The sequence below is a fragment of the Schistocerca americana genome, chromosome 1 (genome assembly GCF_021461395.2).
Source record: "Schistocerca americana isolate TAMUIC-IGC-003095 chromosome 1, iqSchAmer2.1, whole genome shotgun sequence".
Classification (NCBI taxonomy): domain Eukaryota; kingdom Metazoa; phylum Arthropoda; class Insecta; order Orthoptera; family Acrididae; genus Schistocerca; species Schistocerca americana.
The window spans coordinates 753,761,389-753,778,458 of record NC_060119.1 but is presented as its reverse complement, the minus strand read 5'-3'; the positions used below and the strand labels follow the sequence as shown (position 1 = coordinate 753,778,458).

The following is a 17,070-nucleotide window of genomic DNA, read 5'->3' as shown; positions in this document are numbered from 1 at the left end:
AATGTCCAAAAATATTTTATTAGCCAATCTTTGTAAGACTACACTAGATTTGCTATTTGTTGCAATGTCTGTATCATTGTCAAACAAAACAAACTTGGCATCTGGTAATGATACTGATGAGAGGTCATTGATATACACACGAAAAAGTAGAGGCCCTAAGATGGAACTTGTGGGACCCCACATGTAATTAGTTCCCAGCTGATTGATGCCTGATAGCTTAGCATGTCTCCTTCCTAATAAGACCCTTTGTTTCCTGCCAGAGATATAAGATTTGAACCATTTTGCAGCATTTCCTATCACACCATAATATTCTAATTTACTTAAAAGGATATTGTGATTTACACAGTCAAATGCCTTTGACAGATGTGCCGTTTAAGTGTACCATTAAAGGTTTCATTTTTCTTTACATAATATAGTAGAAAATGCGAAAAGACTGTACAGTCGTATTTTCTGTTTACGTTCTGCTGCAGCAAATCTATAGAATTTCGTTTAGTTGTTCCTTGCTCTCTCCAGCAATTTAACTTAGCGTACCTCTTCATTATTTAACTAGGATTTCCGGAAAGTAGCATAAAGTTTAAGTTGTTGTTTCATAAACTTTGCACTTTTGTTTTTGTTTACACACAGCTGCGTATAGGCCAAATTTGTGTAACCATATTTTCGTGTTTATCTGTAATTTAACTGACTTATTCTTAATGAACTATTACGTTTATCATGAGTGAAAAGTGCTTGACTTGCCATAGAATTGTTAGGTCGGGGCTTTGGTGTGATGGGTGCTGTAGTTTTTTCGATGTGGGTGACTGTAGTGGCGTGGGAATAGGGGAAGTAAATGAGACTCATCAGTGGTTTTGTAGGATTTGTAGTAAAGATAGAAAGATACTAGAACAGGAGGGGAAAATTGCCGCCCTTCAGGCTGAGTTAGACAAGGCCAAGGGAGATCTTGACAGGTTAAGGAGGGAGAAGGGTAAAGAGAGGTGGGAAGTGGTAACAGGCAACAGGAGGAACAGGCCTAGAACTTTGTCTGACAGCTTTATGGTGAATGTGGAAAATAGATTTGACCTGTTGCTTCAGTTAGAAGCTGGTGAGCCTCAAGCAGTTGCAGGTGTAGACAGGGCACAACAAACTTTCAGCAGCAAATTGAAAAGTAAGAATGTAGGGAAATCAGTAAAGAGAAAGAAAGTGTTGTTGTTAGGTAGTTCCCATGGAAGAGGTGTTGGCCAACTTTTGCAGGATGAACTAGGATCAGAATACCAGGTCGCCAATTTTTTTAAACCTAGTGCTGGTCTGGAGCAGGTGACAGAGGATTTAGGATCACTTTGCAAAGATTTCACTAAGGAAGGCACCGTGGTTATAGTGGGTGGGGCAGGTAACAGTATTGACAGAGATCCTGGGTAGAGTATAGAGTGTGACCTAGCGAAGATTGCATCAGCATTGAAGCATACTAGTGTTGAGTTTGTATCTGTTCTTGGGCGCCATGACCGACCTCATTTGAACTCTTCTGTCAAGAGAGTTAATTTGGAGCTGGAACGACTGCTCATGTCGGGTGCGGGGTCACACATTGGTGTGGTTCATGTTGATTCTCTCAGTAGGTGGGATTATACTAGGCATGGCCTTCACCTCAATAGGAAGGGGAAGGGTAAATTGGCTGGGGAAATAGCAGGAAAGTTAAAGGGGGGAGGCACTGTCATGAATGGTAAAATACCAGTGGTTATAGGATTCAGAAAAGACCCTTTTTTAGGGTAGGGAGGACAGAAAGAATGCAAATTTCAAGAGAGATTAGAACTGAGACAAACCTTCAGTTTGAGAAAGAAATCAACAAACATAATTCCAGCTTATTACATCAGCATAAACAGCCATTGGTTAAGAATTTTCAACTGTCAGCAGATATTTTAACTCCACCCAATTTTAACTCAGTCAATGTGAAATGTCAGCTATCTTTATTGCATCAAAATATTCGAGGACTGAGAAATAAAATTAATGAATTAACTATCTGCATAGATGAATTAGAGTCTTCAAACCCAGCTGACATAATCTGCCTCTCTGAACATCATGTGACCACTGGTATAGAACTTTTAAGTGTTACATAGTTTAGGTTAGCATCTCACTTTTGTAGATCAGAAATGGAGAAAGGAGGAGTTGCCACATTCATCAGGAACTGTCATAAATTTAAGAACATAGACATTCATAAATTTTGCCTAGAACAGCATATGGAAGCATGTGCAACAGAATTAGAATTTCACAAAAAATCCTTCATAATATTAAGTGTATATCAAGCACCTGCAGGTAACTTTAATCTGTTTGTAAACCACCTTGAAGCTGTACAGGCCCATTTAACAACCAAAAACAAAGAAATAGTGGTTGCTGGTGATTTCAATGTAGATTTCCTTAAAGGCTCTCCCAATAAGAACTTATTTGAGTTAGTAACACTATCATTCAACTTAATTCCCACTGTAAAGTTCCCCACTTGGACAGCCACTTGCTCACAAACAGCCATTGATAATATCTTTATAGAAAAGTCCAATGAACAAAATTATATTACAAAACCAATAGTCAATGGCCTCTCAGACCATGACGTGCAGTTCCTTCTGTTAAATGTTAATACTGAACAGGATATAAAATCTGTTAAATCTGAGCTCAAGAGGGTAATCAGTAAGCCAAAAATTGATTATTTTAGGACACTCCTCAGAGACATTCACTGGACTTATGTTTACAGTGCTCATGGCATGAATGAAAAATATAACATTTTTGCTAATAAAGTGCTTACCTTATTCGAACACTGCTTTCCCCCAAAAACTTACCAAGATTAGAGCAAAGTCTACAAAGAAGCCATGGATTACTCGAGGAATAGGGGTATCTTGTAAAACAAAAAGAAAACTGTATATGTCAATCCGAAACATTTCCAGTGTTGATGCTATAGCACATTATAAGAAATACTGCAAAATATTAAAGACTGTAATACAGATGTGAAAGCAAATATATTACAAGGAAAAGATAGTCATATCAGATAACAAAATAAAGACAATATGGGATATAGTGAAGGAGGAGACCGGTAGAACCAGACATGAAGAGGAACAAATAGCATTAAGAGTAAATGATACATTGGTGACAGATGTGTATAGTGTTGCAGAACTTTTTAACAAACATTTTATAACTGTTACTGAAAAGATGGGGTTGTCAGGTCGGTGGATGCTGCTATGGATTACCTTAGACCAGACATTTCAAGTAACTTCCATAATATGAATTTGACCCTCACTACCCCAACAGAAATAATGTTCATCATAAAATCTTTAAAATCAAAAACATCTAGTGGGTATGATGAAATATCAACAAAGTTAATTAAAGAATGTGATTCTAAGTAACGTATTAAGCTATCTGTGTAACCAGTCATTTATCAGTGGAATATTTCCTGAATGGCTGAAATATGCTGAAGTTAAGCCACTGTTTAAGAAGGGAAATAAAGAAATAGCATCAAATTTCCGTCCAATTTCACTATTGCCAGCATTCTCAAAAATTTTTGAAAAAGTAATGTACAGTCGTCTGTATAATCATCTTATCTCAAATAACATACTGTCAAAGTCACAGTTTGGATTTCTAAAAGCTTCTGACATTGAGAAGGCTATCTACACTTACAGTGAAAATGTGCTTAATTCATTAGACAAAAAATTGCAGGCAACTGGTATATTTTGTGATCTGTCAAAGGCATTTGACTGTGTAAATCACAATATCCTTTTAAGTAAACTAGAATATTATAGTGTAACAGGAAATGCTGCAAAATGGTTCAAATCTTATATCTCTGACAGGAAACAAAGGGTGTTATTAGGAAAGAGACATGTATCAAGCTATCAGGCATCATCCAACTGGGAACTAATTACATGTGGGGTCCCACAAGGTTCCATTTTGGGGCCCTCACTTTTTCTTGTGTATATCAATGACCTTTCATCAGTAACATTACCAGATGCCAAGTTTGTTTTGTTTGCCGATGATACAAACATTGCAATAAATAGAAAATCAAGTGTAGTCTTAGAAAGATCAGCCAATAAAATATTTGTGGACATTAATCACTGGTTCCTAGCCAATTCTTTGTCACTAAACTTTGAAAAAACACACTACATGCAGTTCAGAACTTGTAAGGGGTGTCCCAAGAGTATATGTCTAACATACGATGACAAGAAGATAGAAGAAGTGGACAGTGTTAAATTCTTGGGATTACAACTTGATAATAAATTCAACTGGGAGGAGCACACCACATAACTGCTGAAGCGTTTAACAAATCTGTGTTTGCAATGCGAGTTTTGTCAGACATAGGGGATACAAAAATGAAAAAGCTGGCATACTATGCTTACTTTCATTCCATAATGTCATATGGAATTATTTTTTGGGGTAATTCATCAAGCCAAGCTAAAGTTTTCTGGGCACAAAAACGTGCAGTAAAGAGTTGAACTCAAGAACATCCTGCAGAAGCCTGTTTAGGGAACTAGGGATACTAACCACTGCTTCCCAATATATTTATTCCTTAATGAAATTTGTCATTAAAAATATATCACTTTTTCAAACCAACAGCGCAATTCATGGAATCAATACTAGAAATAAGAATAATCTTCACAAGGATTTAAAGTCACTTAGTCTTGTACAAAAAGGTGAGCATTATTCAGGAACACACATTTTCAATAACTTGCGTAAAAAGCTTAACAACCAATGAAATTCAGTTTAAGAGAAGCCTAAAGGATTTATTGGTGGCCAACTCCTTCTACTCCATTGATGAATTTCTTAGTAAAACCAACTGATTTGTATGTAAGTACAACATAACTTCTGCACAATTTCAGTGCAGTAATGTGTTCATTGAAAATTTGTGTGTGTGTAAGTATAATCTAACTTCTGCACCATTTCAGTGCAGTAATGTGTTCATTGTAAATAAGTATTACAGTAGTTGTATTACATTTTTATTACCTTATAAATAAATAAAAAACTTTTTTTTTTAAATTCAGTGCATTAGTATTTGTAAAATGACTCTTAGTGTCCATTAAAAAATGACGATCATTCCACTTGGGACCTGTGGAATGGTACATTAGCTTATTTGTTTTAGTTGTAAATATTTGTCATGTATTGTTGTTTTTCTGACATGTTCCACATCCTGGAGGACCTCCTCACTACGGATCAATTGGAATGAAAGTAAATCTAATCTAATCTAAAAAAAAAAAAAAAAAAAAAAATATAGCAGTTGCCTGCAGTTTTTTCTCTAATGAATTAAGTACATTTTCACTGTAAATGTAGATAGCCTTTTCAATATCAGAACCCTTTAGAAATCCGAACTGCGATTTTGACAGTACCGGTATGTTATTTGTAATAAGATGGTTTTAAAAATCCAATTGTACATTACCTTTTCCAAAATTTTTGAGAATGCTGGTGAAAGTGAAATTGAATGGAAATTTGACACTATTTCTTTATGTCCCTTCTTAAACAGTGGCTTAACTTCAGCATATTTCAACCATTCAGGAAATATTCTACTGATAAATGACTGGTTACTCAGATAGCTTAATATGCTAATTATCTCAGAATCAAATTCTCTAATTAACTTTGTTGATATTTCATCATACCCACTAGATGTTTTTGATTTTAAAGATTTTATGATGGACATTACTTGTGCTGGGGTAGTGAGGGTCAAATTCCTATTGTGGAAGTTACTTGAAATGTCTGATCTGAGGTATCCCATGGCAGCATCTACAGAACCTAACAACCCCATCTTTTCAGTAACAGTTATAAAATGTTTGTTAAAAAATCTGCAACACTATACATGCCTGTCACAAATGCACCAATGTATCATTTACTCTTAATGTTATTTGCCCCTCTTCATGAGTGGTTCTACCAGTCTCCTCCTTCACTATATCCCATATTGCCTGTATTTTGTTATCTGATATGACTATTTTTCCTTGTAATATATTTGCTTTGATGTCCATATTAGCGTCTTTAATATTTTGCTGTATATCTTGTAATGTGCTATAGCATCAGCATGCAAACTGTTTTGGATTGACAGATACAGTTTTTTTTTTTTTTTTTTTTTTTTTTTTTTTTTTTTTTTTTTTTTTTTTTTTTTACAAGATACCTCTATTCCTTGAGTAATCAATGGCTTCTTTGGAGACTTTGCTCTAACCTTGGTAGTTTTGGGGGAAAATAGTGTTCAAATAAGGTAAGCACTTTGTTAGCAAAAGTGTTATATTTTTCTGTCATGCCATGAGCACTGTAAACATCACTCTAGTGCATGTCTCTGAGGAGTGACCTAAAATAATCAATTTTTGGCTTATTGATTACCCTCTTGAGTTCAGATTTAGCATATTTTATACCCTGTTCAGTATTAACATTTAACAGAAGAAACTGCACGTCATGGTCTGAGAGGCCATTGACTATTGAATTTGAAATATAATTTTGTTCATCGGACTTTTCTATATGGATATTATCAGTGGCTGTTTGTGCGCAATTGGTTACCCTAGTTGGGAACTTTACAGTGGGAATTAAGTTGAATGATGGCTTTACTAAATCAAATAAGTTCATATTGGGAGAGTCGTTAAGGAAATCTAATTTGAAGTCACCAGCAACCACTATTTCTTTGTTTTTTGTTGTTAAATGGACCAGTACAGCTTCAAGGTGGTTTATGAACAGATTAAAGTTACCTGCAGGTGCTCGCTATACACATAATATTGTGAGGGGATAGCTGTCTACAATTATTTTAAGACATTCATTTACAGTGTAATAGCTGTTATTTAGTAAGTATTTTGTAAGCCTTTGGGTAAAGGTGTGGAGACCATTTCCATCTTTTATTCTTGTGACAACCGGATTATAACTTTAGCCTACCAATACTGAGCTCACTGTCGGCTCCCTTTTGCTTTCCGACTATCGACACCAAGGAGGTTCGTTCGATCGACACTGTGTGACACGCGAACATGGCATCCATCTTCGCACAACGTGGCTGTGCACGATGACAATACAGATGATGAATGATATTCATATAAAGAAAGCGGAGAAAAGGCCAGTACATTTCTACATAAATATGGAAATTAAAGGATGGGAAGAAATCAGTCGAGTAATATTTTCAAATTCTCTGACAACTTGTGTTTGTATGGGACAGACAATCTCATGTTCGTATTTTTGTATGTTAATGCGGGTAAAATGCGAAGCAATTCATCAAAAATTCCAACTCTCATTCGTAATATCAAAAAAATATTTTGTTGATGCAGAAGTTTATGAGACACTGTGTAAAACTTTACACTTATTACTTTTCAATCCTACTGTTCTTTTTATGATTTTTTTTTTGTTTTACGTCTCACGAGTTCGCAATTAATGACCTCTTGAAAATCGATACCGACAAATGGTGCTTGGATTTAATAAAAAAAAAAAAAAAAAAAGTGACTGTCATCTTTCGTGATCGAACTTCATTTTAACGACGTGACATGACAAACTATATTGTCATCATGAAGCAAATCATCCATGCCCTGAAGCTAGCTCGCTGCGCTTTAGAAGCATGTGTCTGTCATGCGAACGCCAACAAATGTTTAAAAAATAAGTTCTAGTAATTGGAATTACAATCTCTGTATACTTATTCACACACAAGTTCATTAATTTTGATCCATGAACCCTAAATATAATAGTTGGTCAAAACGGCAAGGTATGAAGTAGTGACTAGGCACGCAGTCTGATTCGTATATGGGGAGTACAGTCACGCCAGATCCAGACGATTTCGAACACAAACGACAGTTGTGCGGTACTTACGGGGGATTGCTGACTGCTACAGTTTCTTTCAAATGGAAAACTGTCACGCTTCATTAAAGGGAGAAAATAACACCCGGAAATTGTTTATGTGCACTTTTCTTTCCTCTGAAAATACAAATAGAATCGATTGAGCGTAATAATCAAAACCATATGCGCGTTTAGAATGGCACAGTTTATATTTAGTTATTTACATCTGCATCTGTCTGAAGAGAAACATTCTACTTTCAACCTTGTCGTACAAGTGATTTATCATTGTAGTTGTCAGTAATGTTATACATTCGTGATTACTTTATCAGTTTCTTCTCCCACCAGCGTGTGTTCGAAAGCGAGTCGATGGAAATATCTTTACCGCCAACAAAATCCTTTGGTGTCTTCAAAAGCCCGGAGTGAAAAAAAGTGACGGTGACAGTAAAGTAACCGTAAGGAGTAAGAATCGTGTTGTGACCGTTTTTGAAGAGTAAGAAAAGTCGGGAGACAGTGTAATTTATGCAAAAGACAGAAGATGATCTCCTTTAGTGAAATATTTCTTCGCGTTATCGTAAGCGTTAGTGTGGTGTTAATTTATAGATTTACAGTGACGTTCGCGTCGAGCAGTTTAAAACCTGTAGATTACACCGGTGACACATTCTCTGATGTTCAGAAAACAAATCATTTCGTCATGTTTTATGCACCATGGTAAATTTTACCTTTGCTATGATGTGTGTTTACTGTATGACAGGCAGAAACAGTCGAACTGTACCTGCTAATTATGTAACTTTTGTAGTCATATTAATTATGAGGAAACATAATGGTAATTGATTCTTGGGATTTGCCTTAAGATGCTAGTGTTCTGTAAGTATGCCGGAACATGGCAAGTGAATAATCGTCATTTATTGGTTGTAGGTGCGGACACTGCAAAAACTTGGCCCCCACATGGGACCAGTTGGCCGAAAAGTATCACAAGGATGACAACAGTGGGTTGACGATAGGAAAAGTTGACTGCGTAAAGGAAACCGCTTTGTGTTCAGAACAGGATGTAACAGGTTATCCCACGTGAGTAGACCTATATTTATGTGTACACGGGCAGTGTCGGAACTACTTAGTGGGGCATAGTGACAAACGCCTCACAGTCCATTCACTCTCTTGAGAATTTCAACAATCAACCACACTTCAAAAACACAATATTCACAAGTATAATACTAATGTAAGTTTAATATTAGTACCATATCCAACACACAGCCTCAGTGTGATGCAGAAAGGAGTGAGTATTTTCCATAAAAAAATCTTCGACCCTCTATAAAAGTTGCTTAGAGTAAATATAAGGCAGGTGAATTTCATTACTGAATTGTGTCTTTGGTTGAGGGAAACGAAATGCCCATAAACTGTTTTGTATCACCCTCATGACTCCATTGTTTTTTTATCTGAAACTTCTTTTTCAGTTGCCTTTTGACATAGCCACTTTTGGCCATAGCCATTTGTTTAATTAATGTAAAACCTACATTCTCAATCCAATTCAATAGTGTATGTCATCTCCAAATGAGTGCAAGAGGATAGTTTGTGTTTTCTGTTTAGTCTTGACTTGAATCTGAAGGTAATTTTAAGCTTAGATCATGTGTGTGTTATACCTTCAACGCCTATCCAGTTGGTGTTCGCCACGGAAATGCCATTTGAATGTCCGACTCCATCATAAAACACAAAACATGGAAAAATATGTCTCTCAGTGATCACCTGCAGTCAACAGCAGCACCTTTTGACAGCTACATGGCTTGTATGTATCGTGACAGAATTGCAGTTTATTACATAATACTCTACTTCATCAGTAGGCTGCACAATTTTCTTTTGGTTCCTTTAGAGGTTTTCTAATGTTACTGTGGCATATGGATTTCAGTGAGTACAAGGACTGCAGACAAGTGCCTGCAAACAGATTGGTTGGATGGTTAGTTGATTGATTTGGGGGAGGGGACCAAACAGCGAGGTCATCTGTCCCATCGAATTAGAGAAGAATGGGTAAGGTAGTTGACTGTGGCCTTTCAAAGGAACTATCGCGGCATTTGCCTGAAGTGGTTTATGGAAATCACGGAAAACCTAAATCAGGAGAGCCGAACATGGGTTTGAACTGTTGTCCTCTTGAATGTGAGCTTGCATTATAGCTCCGACTGTTCCAGCAAGAGTACAATTTTCTCTTTTGCTGATTGTCCCCTTTTCCTGTAGAATCTCTGTTGTCCGTTTATTGTTGAGTTCTTCTCTATTATTGCACAAGAGGCTTTTAATTGTATGCCCAGCAGTCTTTGTCATGGTTATAAATTTTCTTCGTTTATTAGGAATTTCTGATTTTTCTTTGATGAAGTAAGTAGCTTGAAATTTACTGTAATCATTTTCAAATAAAACACAGTTAGCGATACACAGAGGTCAGTGTGAATCAGCTCTCTCAGTTCAGAAGCTCTCTTCCATGTGCCAAATGGATGCTGATGTTCTTTACCATAAATACAGCCTTCCTAGAGCTCAGTCCAGTCTCATGTTTATGCCTAAGATCTTAGCGATAAGATCTTGATATATCACTTATTTTGATATCCAATTCTTTCATAGTAGAATTGTAATAAGTTTTCTCAACTGATTTCATTTACTGCATTAATTTAAATAGTCCTCCATAACAATCATGATTGCCAACTATTTTAATGACTTCATCAATTTTAAAATAACATGTTTCTATTATGAATAAAAATGTACTCTTTGGATTTTTATCTTGTGCTGCCCAGACAGACAATGATTAGGGTGAAGTGGGGTAAGTGTAACCACGTTTTGGCATAGTTCAACTTTGACACCAAATTGCCAACTTGTTATTGAAGATATGATTTTGAAATTTTTCATGCTTAAAGTTTAACTTATTGACTTTCAAACAATCTACATTTTGTTTTTGAAAAAAGAAATTATATGGTCAATCAATTCTTTTCAAAATTTTGTGTTGCGAGGTTACACTTGCCTCATGGTTCGGGGCAAGATGGTTCGGGGCAAGTGTAACCCCGCATTGTTGTACCCATACAGAGCATTGTAAAAGAGACTTGGGGTAAGTGACCTGATTACCCAATTTTTACTGAACTTGAGGATTTTTAAATTATTAAAATATCTTAAATTTTACTCAAGATATGAACTTTTTAGCGCACCCTCTTTGTATATTATGAAATACACAGAAAATGTTAGCTAAACTATAAAAAATAAGTGTTAGCCTAAACCATAAAACACTGAAACAGAATGCGTCATAGATGATTTATTTTTGTTTTAGGCCAGTAATTTATTAGTTTAAATTCTACAAAAGTAATATTTTTTCTTTAGTAGGTAATTTATCAAAAATAATAAAATATCTAGTATCAAGAGAAAAGAAAAATTCACTTTATAAGATCACTTTCTATTATTTTTCATGGTAATTGAACTCAAGTTGTTGGCAGTTTGTGTTTAACGATAAACTGCCCTAATTCAACTTATTATATGCACACTTATGCCGTAACTGTTATTTAGTCACTGTATCTTGTATGAATAAAATGTAACACCAAATGTCAGGTCTCCCCTGCGATTCAAAGTAGGCTCAGGCATCACTGGAATGACGTCAGAGGATGGAACTTCCGTCTCATCTCTTCTATCAGGCCAGTAGAATGTGGTGCCTTGCTTTGTCTTATTTTTGCAGCTGAGGAAAATCACTTCTGGATCTCCTAAAGCACTAATTTTGGTAACATGGCCAATAAAATGAACCTTCTTACATTTTGTTGCAAAAGCTACCAGAACATAGTTTCCAACTGTAATTTTATCTTTGGCTTCAAAAAAATTTGCCTCTTTTTCTTCTTCACAGTTTATCATTTCTTTCCTGAGATCGTCCAGTGTTATTATGGTCCCATTTTCTTCATCACCACTTATTAAAGATACGTCTCCTTCAGTTTCACTTTCTTCACTTGATTCAACTTCCAGTCTTTTTTTTTCTTGTTACCCACATGAGCAATCAGGAATTTTTTTCCACAACATTCCCAAATGCCATTTCGGATAAAGTAACAGCACTTTGTTTGGAAGATTTACTTTTCATTACCAAGCCCTCTTTTATGTCGATAATGCTCTTTCGTTTTGCTTTCTCCTTATTATTCTTGTTTCCTTTGAAATCTCTTTCTTTATAGATGGCATCTCGAAAAGTGATAACTTCAGCTCCTGGTGCAATTCTTTCCTTCTTTGTTTTACCAGTGGGACTACACTATCGGACTGTGTCATATTTTATAAAAGGAAATGTGGTTTAAAAATATAGTATACTTAAATAAAAAATAAAATATATCTCACACAAACTCTATATGTACAGGAAGGCCAGTTTAGTTGATCTAGTGTGATAGCAAAAACAAGGTTACGGCTTAAATAAATAAATCTGTTCCGGTAAGTTTGTTTGGGGCAAGTGCAACCCCCCTTGGTTACACTTGCCCCAGCCTGTTGGTTACACTTGCCCCACATAGGAAAAAGTTGGGGTAAGTGTAACCATGCCTGGCATATCAAGAGCTGTATAAGTAGAGTAAAATGAATCTCATATTTGAAATTGTCATGCAAAAGTTAGTTTGTAACCAAAAAATTGTGCAGTTATCTTTAAAACTGCAAGAATGACAGACTACCAAATTCTGAGCATGTCACTCACTCGCAGAGTGAAAATGTAGACGTCAATTCAAGTCCAAAAATTAATTACCAATTTATGTCAGATTTGACAACTTATGATTAAATGTAACAAAGAAAGGAGTAAATTAATATGTGTGATAGGTCAGAGGTAAAAATACAGCTTCTTTAAGGCACCATAAGCCGTGGTTACACTAACCCCATGGTTACACTTACCCCACTTCACCCTATTTTTAATTTTTGGTACGTACCATACATCACTCAGAGATTTCGTGCCACTCTCCATGAACTGTGGCTTCTGTTGTTATGCTGCACATGTCAACAGTATCACTGCCATCTGATGTAAGTGTATGTGTTACAAAAAATGGTTCAAATGTCGAAAACTGGCAGTATTGGTGATATGACTTATTGCACCAATAACTACAAACCAGCTACTGGTATCATGTTGAGACAACATAACAGACGTTTCAGTAAAGATAATCATGTTCGTATTTGGAGTTTCAGCAGCTTCCAAAACATCATTTTTCTGAGGCTTTTGTGATTGACCATCCGCAATCCACTTTTGGCCTGTTTGATCACATGAATTGTCTTCTTACGATAATGACAAGCAGTTTTATTTTTCTATTGTGCTTATTTAGAGTGTTGCATCAGTTCATTACTTTAAAGTGCCTCTTGAGACATAAAATCTCCTCCTTTACTTGACAAAGCTTTTTTGTATGCTCACAGTCAAGTTATCATATTATCAACAGTCTTATCACTTTTTGACATAAGCATCCAACCTGTTTGAATGAAAAATATTCAGCTGGTAGTATACCAAAAGCTTTACGAATTAAAAATAAATAGAGTAATTGTGGATTATTTTCTACATCTTTGACCATTTCTTGCATGAAATCATTCCACACATTTATCAACTTTGATGTAAGAGTTGCTGCATCATCATAAGAATGTTTCACAAAGGTAAAGAACTTTATCTTCAGAAACACCATCAAATAATTTATGCAATTCTGCTCATACATATCAAGATGTATTAGATGCAACTCTGCCGTTACTTCTCGAGTTGTATTAAGACAAATTATTTTCTGCACTGTTTCCTCTGTCATATTTGAAGTCAATACAACTAATTGCTGACAGCCGTAAGATAATTATTTAATTTTTAATTATTTTTTATTTTTTAAAGCAATATCATCTTTGGCATCATATTCTACAATCTCAACTAACCTACCTTCAATAACATAAAGTGCTCCAGGAAAACCATGTAGACAGATATTTGCTTTGTATTTCCATGTATTCCAGTTCATTTGTCCTTCCAGTAAACCATTGTGTATGACTCTTGTCAAATCTATTGTCAAAATTCATAAACTTACACTGTGATGTACAAAATTCACAGTACACTAATTTCAAAATTTAAACTACATTTACGTATGAAACTTTCACTTTAAATTGTGCAGTAGCACACCTGGGCCCATAACCTGTTAGATTATTTAGGAATAAAACAAGTTTTTCTTAGTTCAAAAACAGTGGTTTATTGAAAGTGTACACATTAGCACTTTGTCGGTTTCTGGTGACCAGAGGGAGCAGTGTGGTGCTGGTGTGCTAGACTCCCACTCCCACTTTATTGTTGAGCTTATGTGGAGTTGTTTCGCTGATCTTCTTTTCAGGATAGCTGGCTGCGATTGTCTGCCCAACTTCTTCTCCGAAGATAAGATACTGTTTTGGAGGAATTTTTTATACTCTTAAAATAACTCCATCCACTCAGGATACTTTTAAACCAATCTCACTGTATTTTCACTTCCACAAACAAGACATCGTATAAATGATTCATTTTTGTAAGCCCAACAATTACCAGTCGCAACAGATACTCTTGCATACTTGATAACAAATACAATCTAGAAAGCTCTAGCAAGTCCACCATCCGAACCTCACGAAAGTAAGTGAATAAGTAAGTGTCTTTTCAGCTGTTCTCAATAATGACTGACGTAGCACCGTCACGGAGTACGGCGTATTTGCTCCTTGTGCTGTGCGTGTAACTTCTGAGGCAAGTTCTGCGACTACCTGCCCGCGCCGATCAACCGTCCAATACATACCAGTCCTGCACACACACACACACACACACACACACACACACACACACACACACACACACACACACAATCGTGGCGCAGTAGACACAGTTCCACTTTCACACACTCATCTTTAAAATAACGTGTTCGAGATGGTGGAAATACAAGTGTCTCTAGAATTAACCCTGAAATTCTCAATGCCTTACATATCCCTCCCCTTAGTTCGAACATGCAATATTTTATACATGCTTATTATGTAAATCAATATCGTATTCATATAAAAATAATTTATACTTTGATCAGTTTGCATAACATTCCTTTTAACAATTGTGTACTTAATCTATAGTTCTCCTTTTTTCCGTTTTACTACCATTATAAAACTTGAGCCTTTTGATCAATGTTGGAGTCAGCTCTTTCAAAATCTAAAGTTCATGAGGACAAGAATTTTTCTGCTTCCTGTTCCCTTTCCCAATCGTAAGTTCCAAGTGTGCATGATCCATTCGTATTCTGTTGTTTGCTCTTACTTTGCTTACTACTTTTTCTAAGTATGTATTTATTCCTTACTTATTACAATCTGGAGGAGCTCTGGGTAAATGAAGGTGCTCTTTTCAACCCTTGTAACTTCACACAACAATGCGAGTGGAAAAGAGAATTCATATGTACCAGAATAATCTCTACAAAATGCGTGACTTTTGTCACGATCCTGCTCTTTTCCTTTTAGGCACAGTACCTGTATCTTACATACGGGTTGATGCTATGAATGCACTCCCTCCTTCCATTTTGGTAGGTATGCCCCTTTAAACAAATTCCTAGTATCCTATGGTACAGGTCAATCCCCTTCTTGGTGCCCCTGCCCACACAGCATAGGTGTGTGTGCCCTCCTCCTCCTTCCTGAGTTGGCTTCATAGTCCATTGCCCTAGTATACATCTACACTCATTATAGTTTCAGCTCTCTGAGACTGCAGATGTGTGTGCAAGTTGTGTGTGTGTGTGTGTGTGTGTGTGTGTGTGTGTGTGTGTGTATCTACCTCTGACAAAGGCCTTAATGGCCGAAAGTTTTGATTGTGTGAATCTTTTTATTGTGCCTATCGTGACTCAGCATCTCTGCTATATGGTGAAAAGCAACTTTTCTTCTCTGGTATTGTTACATTCCATCTTGGATTTTCCATTGTGTGATATTTATGTACACTATAATTCAAAACTACCTCCTAGAAAAACTAAAACTCAACTTTACACTTCCCACTGACTTCTCAATAATCTCTTTAACACCTTAGAGTCCTCCCTTACTTTTCCAGTCCTAAGTTTCCAATAGACACCACCTTTGGAAATATTATTTAATATACTCTTTCTTATGCTCTACTTGTCCCACTATTGTACAAATTGTCAGAATAGTTGTTAGACTGACATCAGATTCGAATCTATTTCTTTACACTTAGGTATACGATGTAGCATAATGAACCACAATGTTTACTGTCGTAACAACCATGAATACTCTTAGTTCTTGCATATATAAATATATCCCTGACATACCTGTATGTGTTGTGGAACCATCGCCTCACATAACCATGTGCACATATTCATCATTATGTGCACAATTTTCCCCCGCCAACACATGACGGTTCTCACATTGTCTTTTTTGTTTGTGTCTTTGTGTTTCATTTTGTGTATGTGTGTGAGTAGTAGTGTAGCCTGATTTTTCGGCCTGTTTATGTAAAATAAGTTGAAGGTTATAGAAAACCACAGAAATTAAGGAAGACTTCAGCGACAGAATTGTGTGCATATGGAAAGAGGGAAAGATAGACTGGTACTCAGATGAGAAGTAAGAAAGGAAAAGATAGAAATGGTTGCTAAGATCGAAGAAGTGAAAGAAGATAGCCCCAAAGACAGGAAACCCTTCCCATCCCCCCTTCCCCAGGATCCCTACTTCGCCGGTACTTGAGGGAGAAGCCGGAGGAGGTATGATGTTAAACGTCTCCTGCAGAACAGACATTCTCGCCTTCACCTTTGAAAGCTCCGAAGAAAGATCTTGGCAAATCCTATGGAAAGGCAATTGGTGAAGAATCAGTCACACTTGTCTGTGAGGGTTGTCTGAAAGGTGGAGTGTGTGTGTTGTGTTAGTAATGTATGTACCTACACTACCCAACCCTTCCAAAATTTATATAAACCCTCCCCATTCACATCACATCTCACAAAAGGTATAAAATATTCAGTAGTAAGTAGAAAACTATGTATCATATCATTGCAAATATATAATTATTCATATTACATCGTATCATATCATTCACATCATTTCTCACAAAGGGTATAACATATTCAGTAGTAAGTATCATATTATCACAAATATATAAATATTCATATTACATCGGATCCTCCAATAGTTTAGGCTAGAATCAGACCTAACTGTATGTTGGTTGGCTAGGCAAAAATATGATCTAACAATCCGTGTAGACTGCATCGGCTGCTGTCGACACTACAACTGAGAGCCCAGGACAAATCGTGGAGACCAGCAATGGCGCCTCTGGAATAACCGAGGACGAAGTCATAAAATATCCCAGCGGGTATAATTTTTTATCCATTGCCATTAATGAATACCTCTGCACACAGGTCTGTAAGGGGAAACTGGTGAAGAGATTACATTCAA

The 17,070-nt window shown here is 36.3% G+C and overlaps 1 protein-coding gene across 1 annotated transcript in view; it reads left to right on the top strand.

Moving 5' to 3' along the window:
- The first annotated feature begins 8,110 nt into the window (after window positions 1-8,110).
- LOC124611206 (thioredoxin domain-containing protein 5 homolog) overlaps window positions 8,111-17,070 on the top strand; it is a 122,054-nt gene continuing 113,094 nt past the window's right edge. Inside the window, exons 1-2 of the mRNA XM_047140224.1 lie at window positions 8,111-8,433; window positions 8,641-8,790. Coding sequence (XP_046996180.1) covers window positions 8,261-8,433; window positions 8,641-8,790 — 323 coding nt within the window. The 5' untranslated portion in view covers window positions 8,111-8,260. The remainder of the gene's footprint in view (window positions 8,434-8,640; window positions 8,791-17,070) is intronic.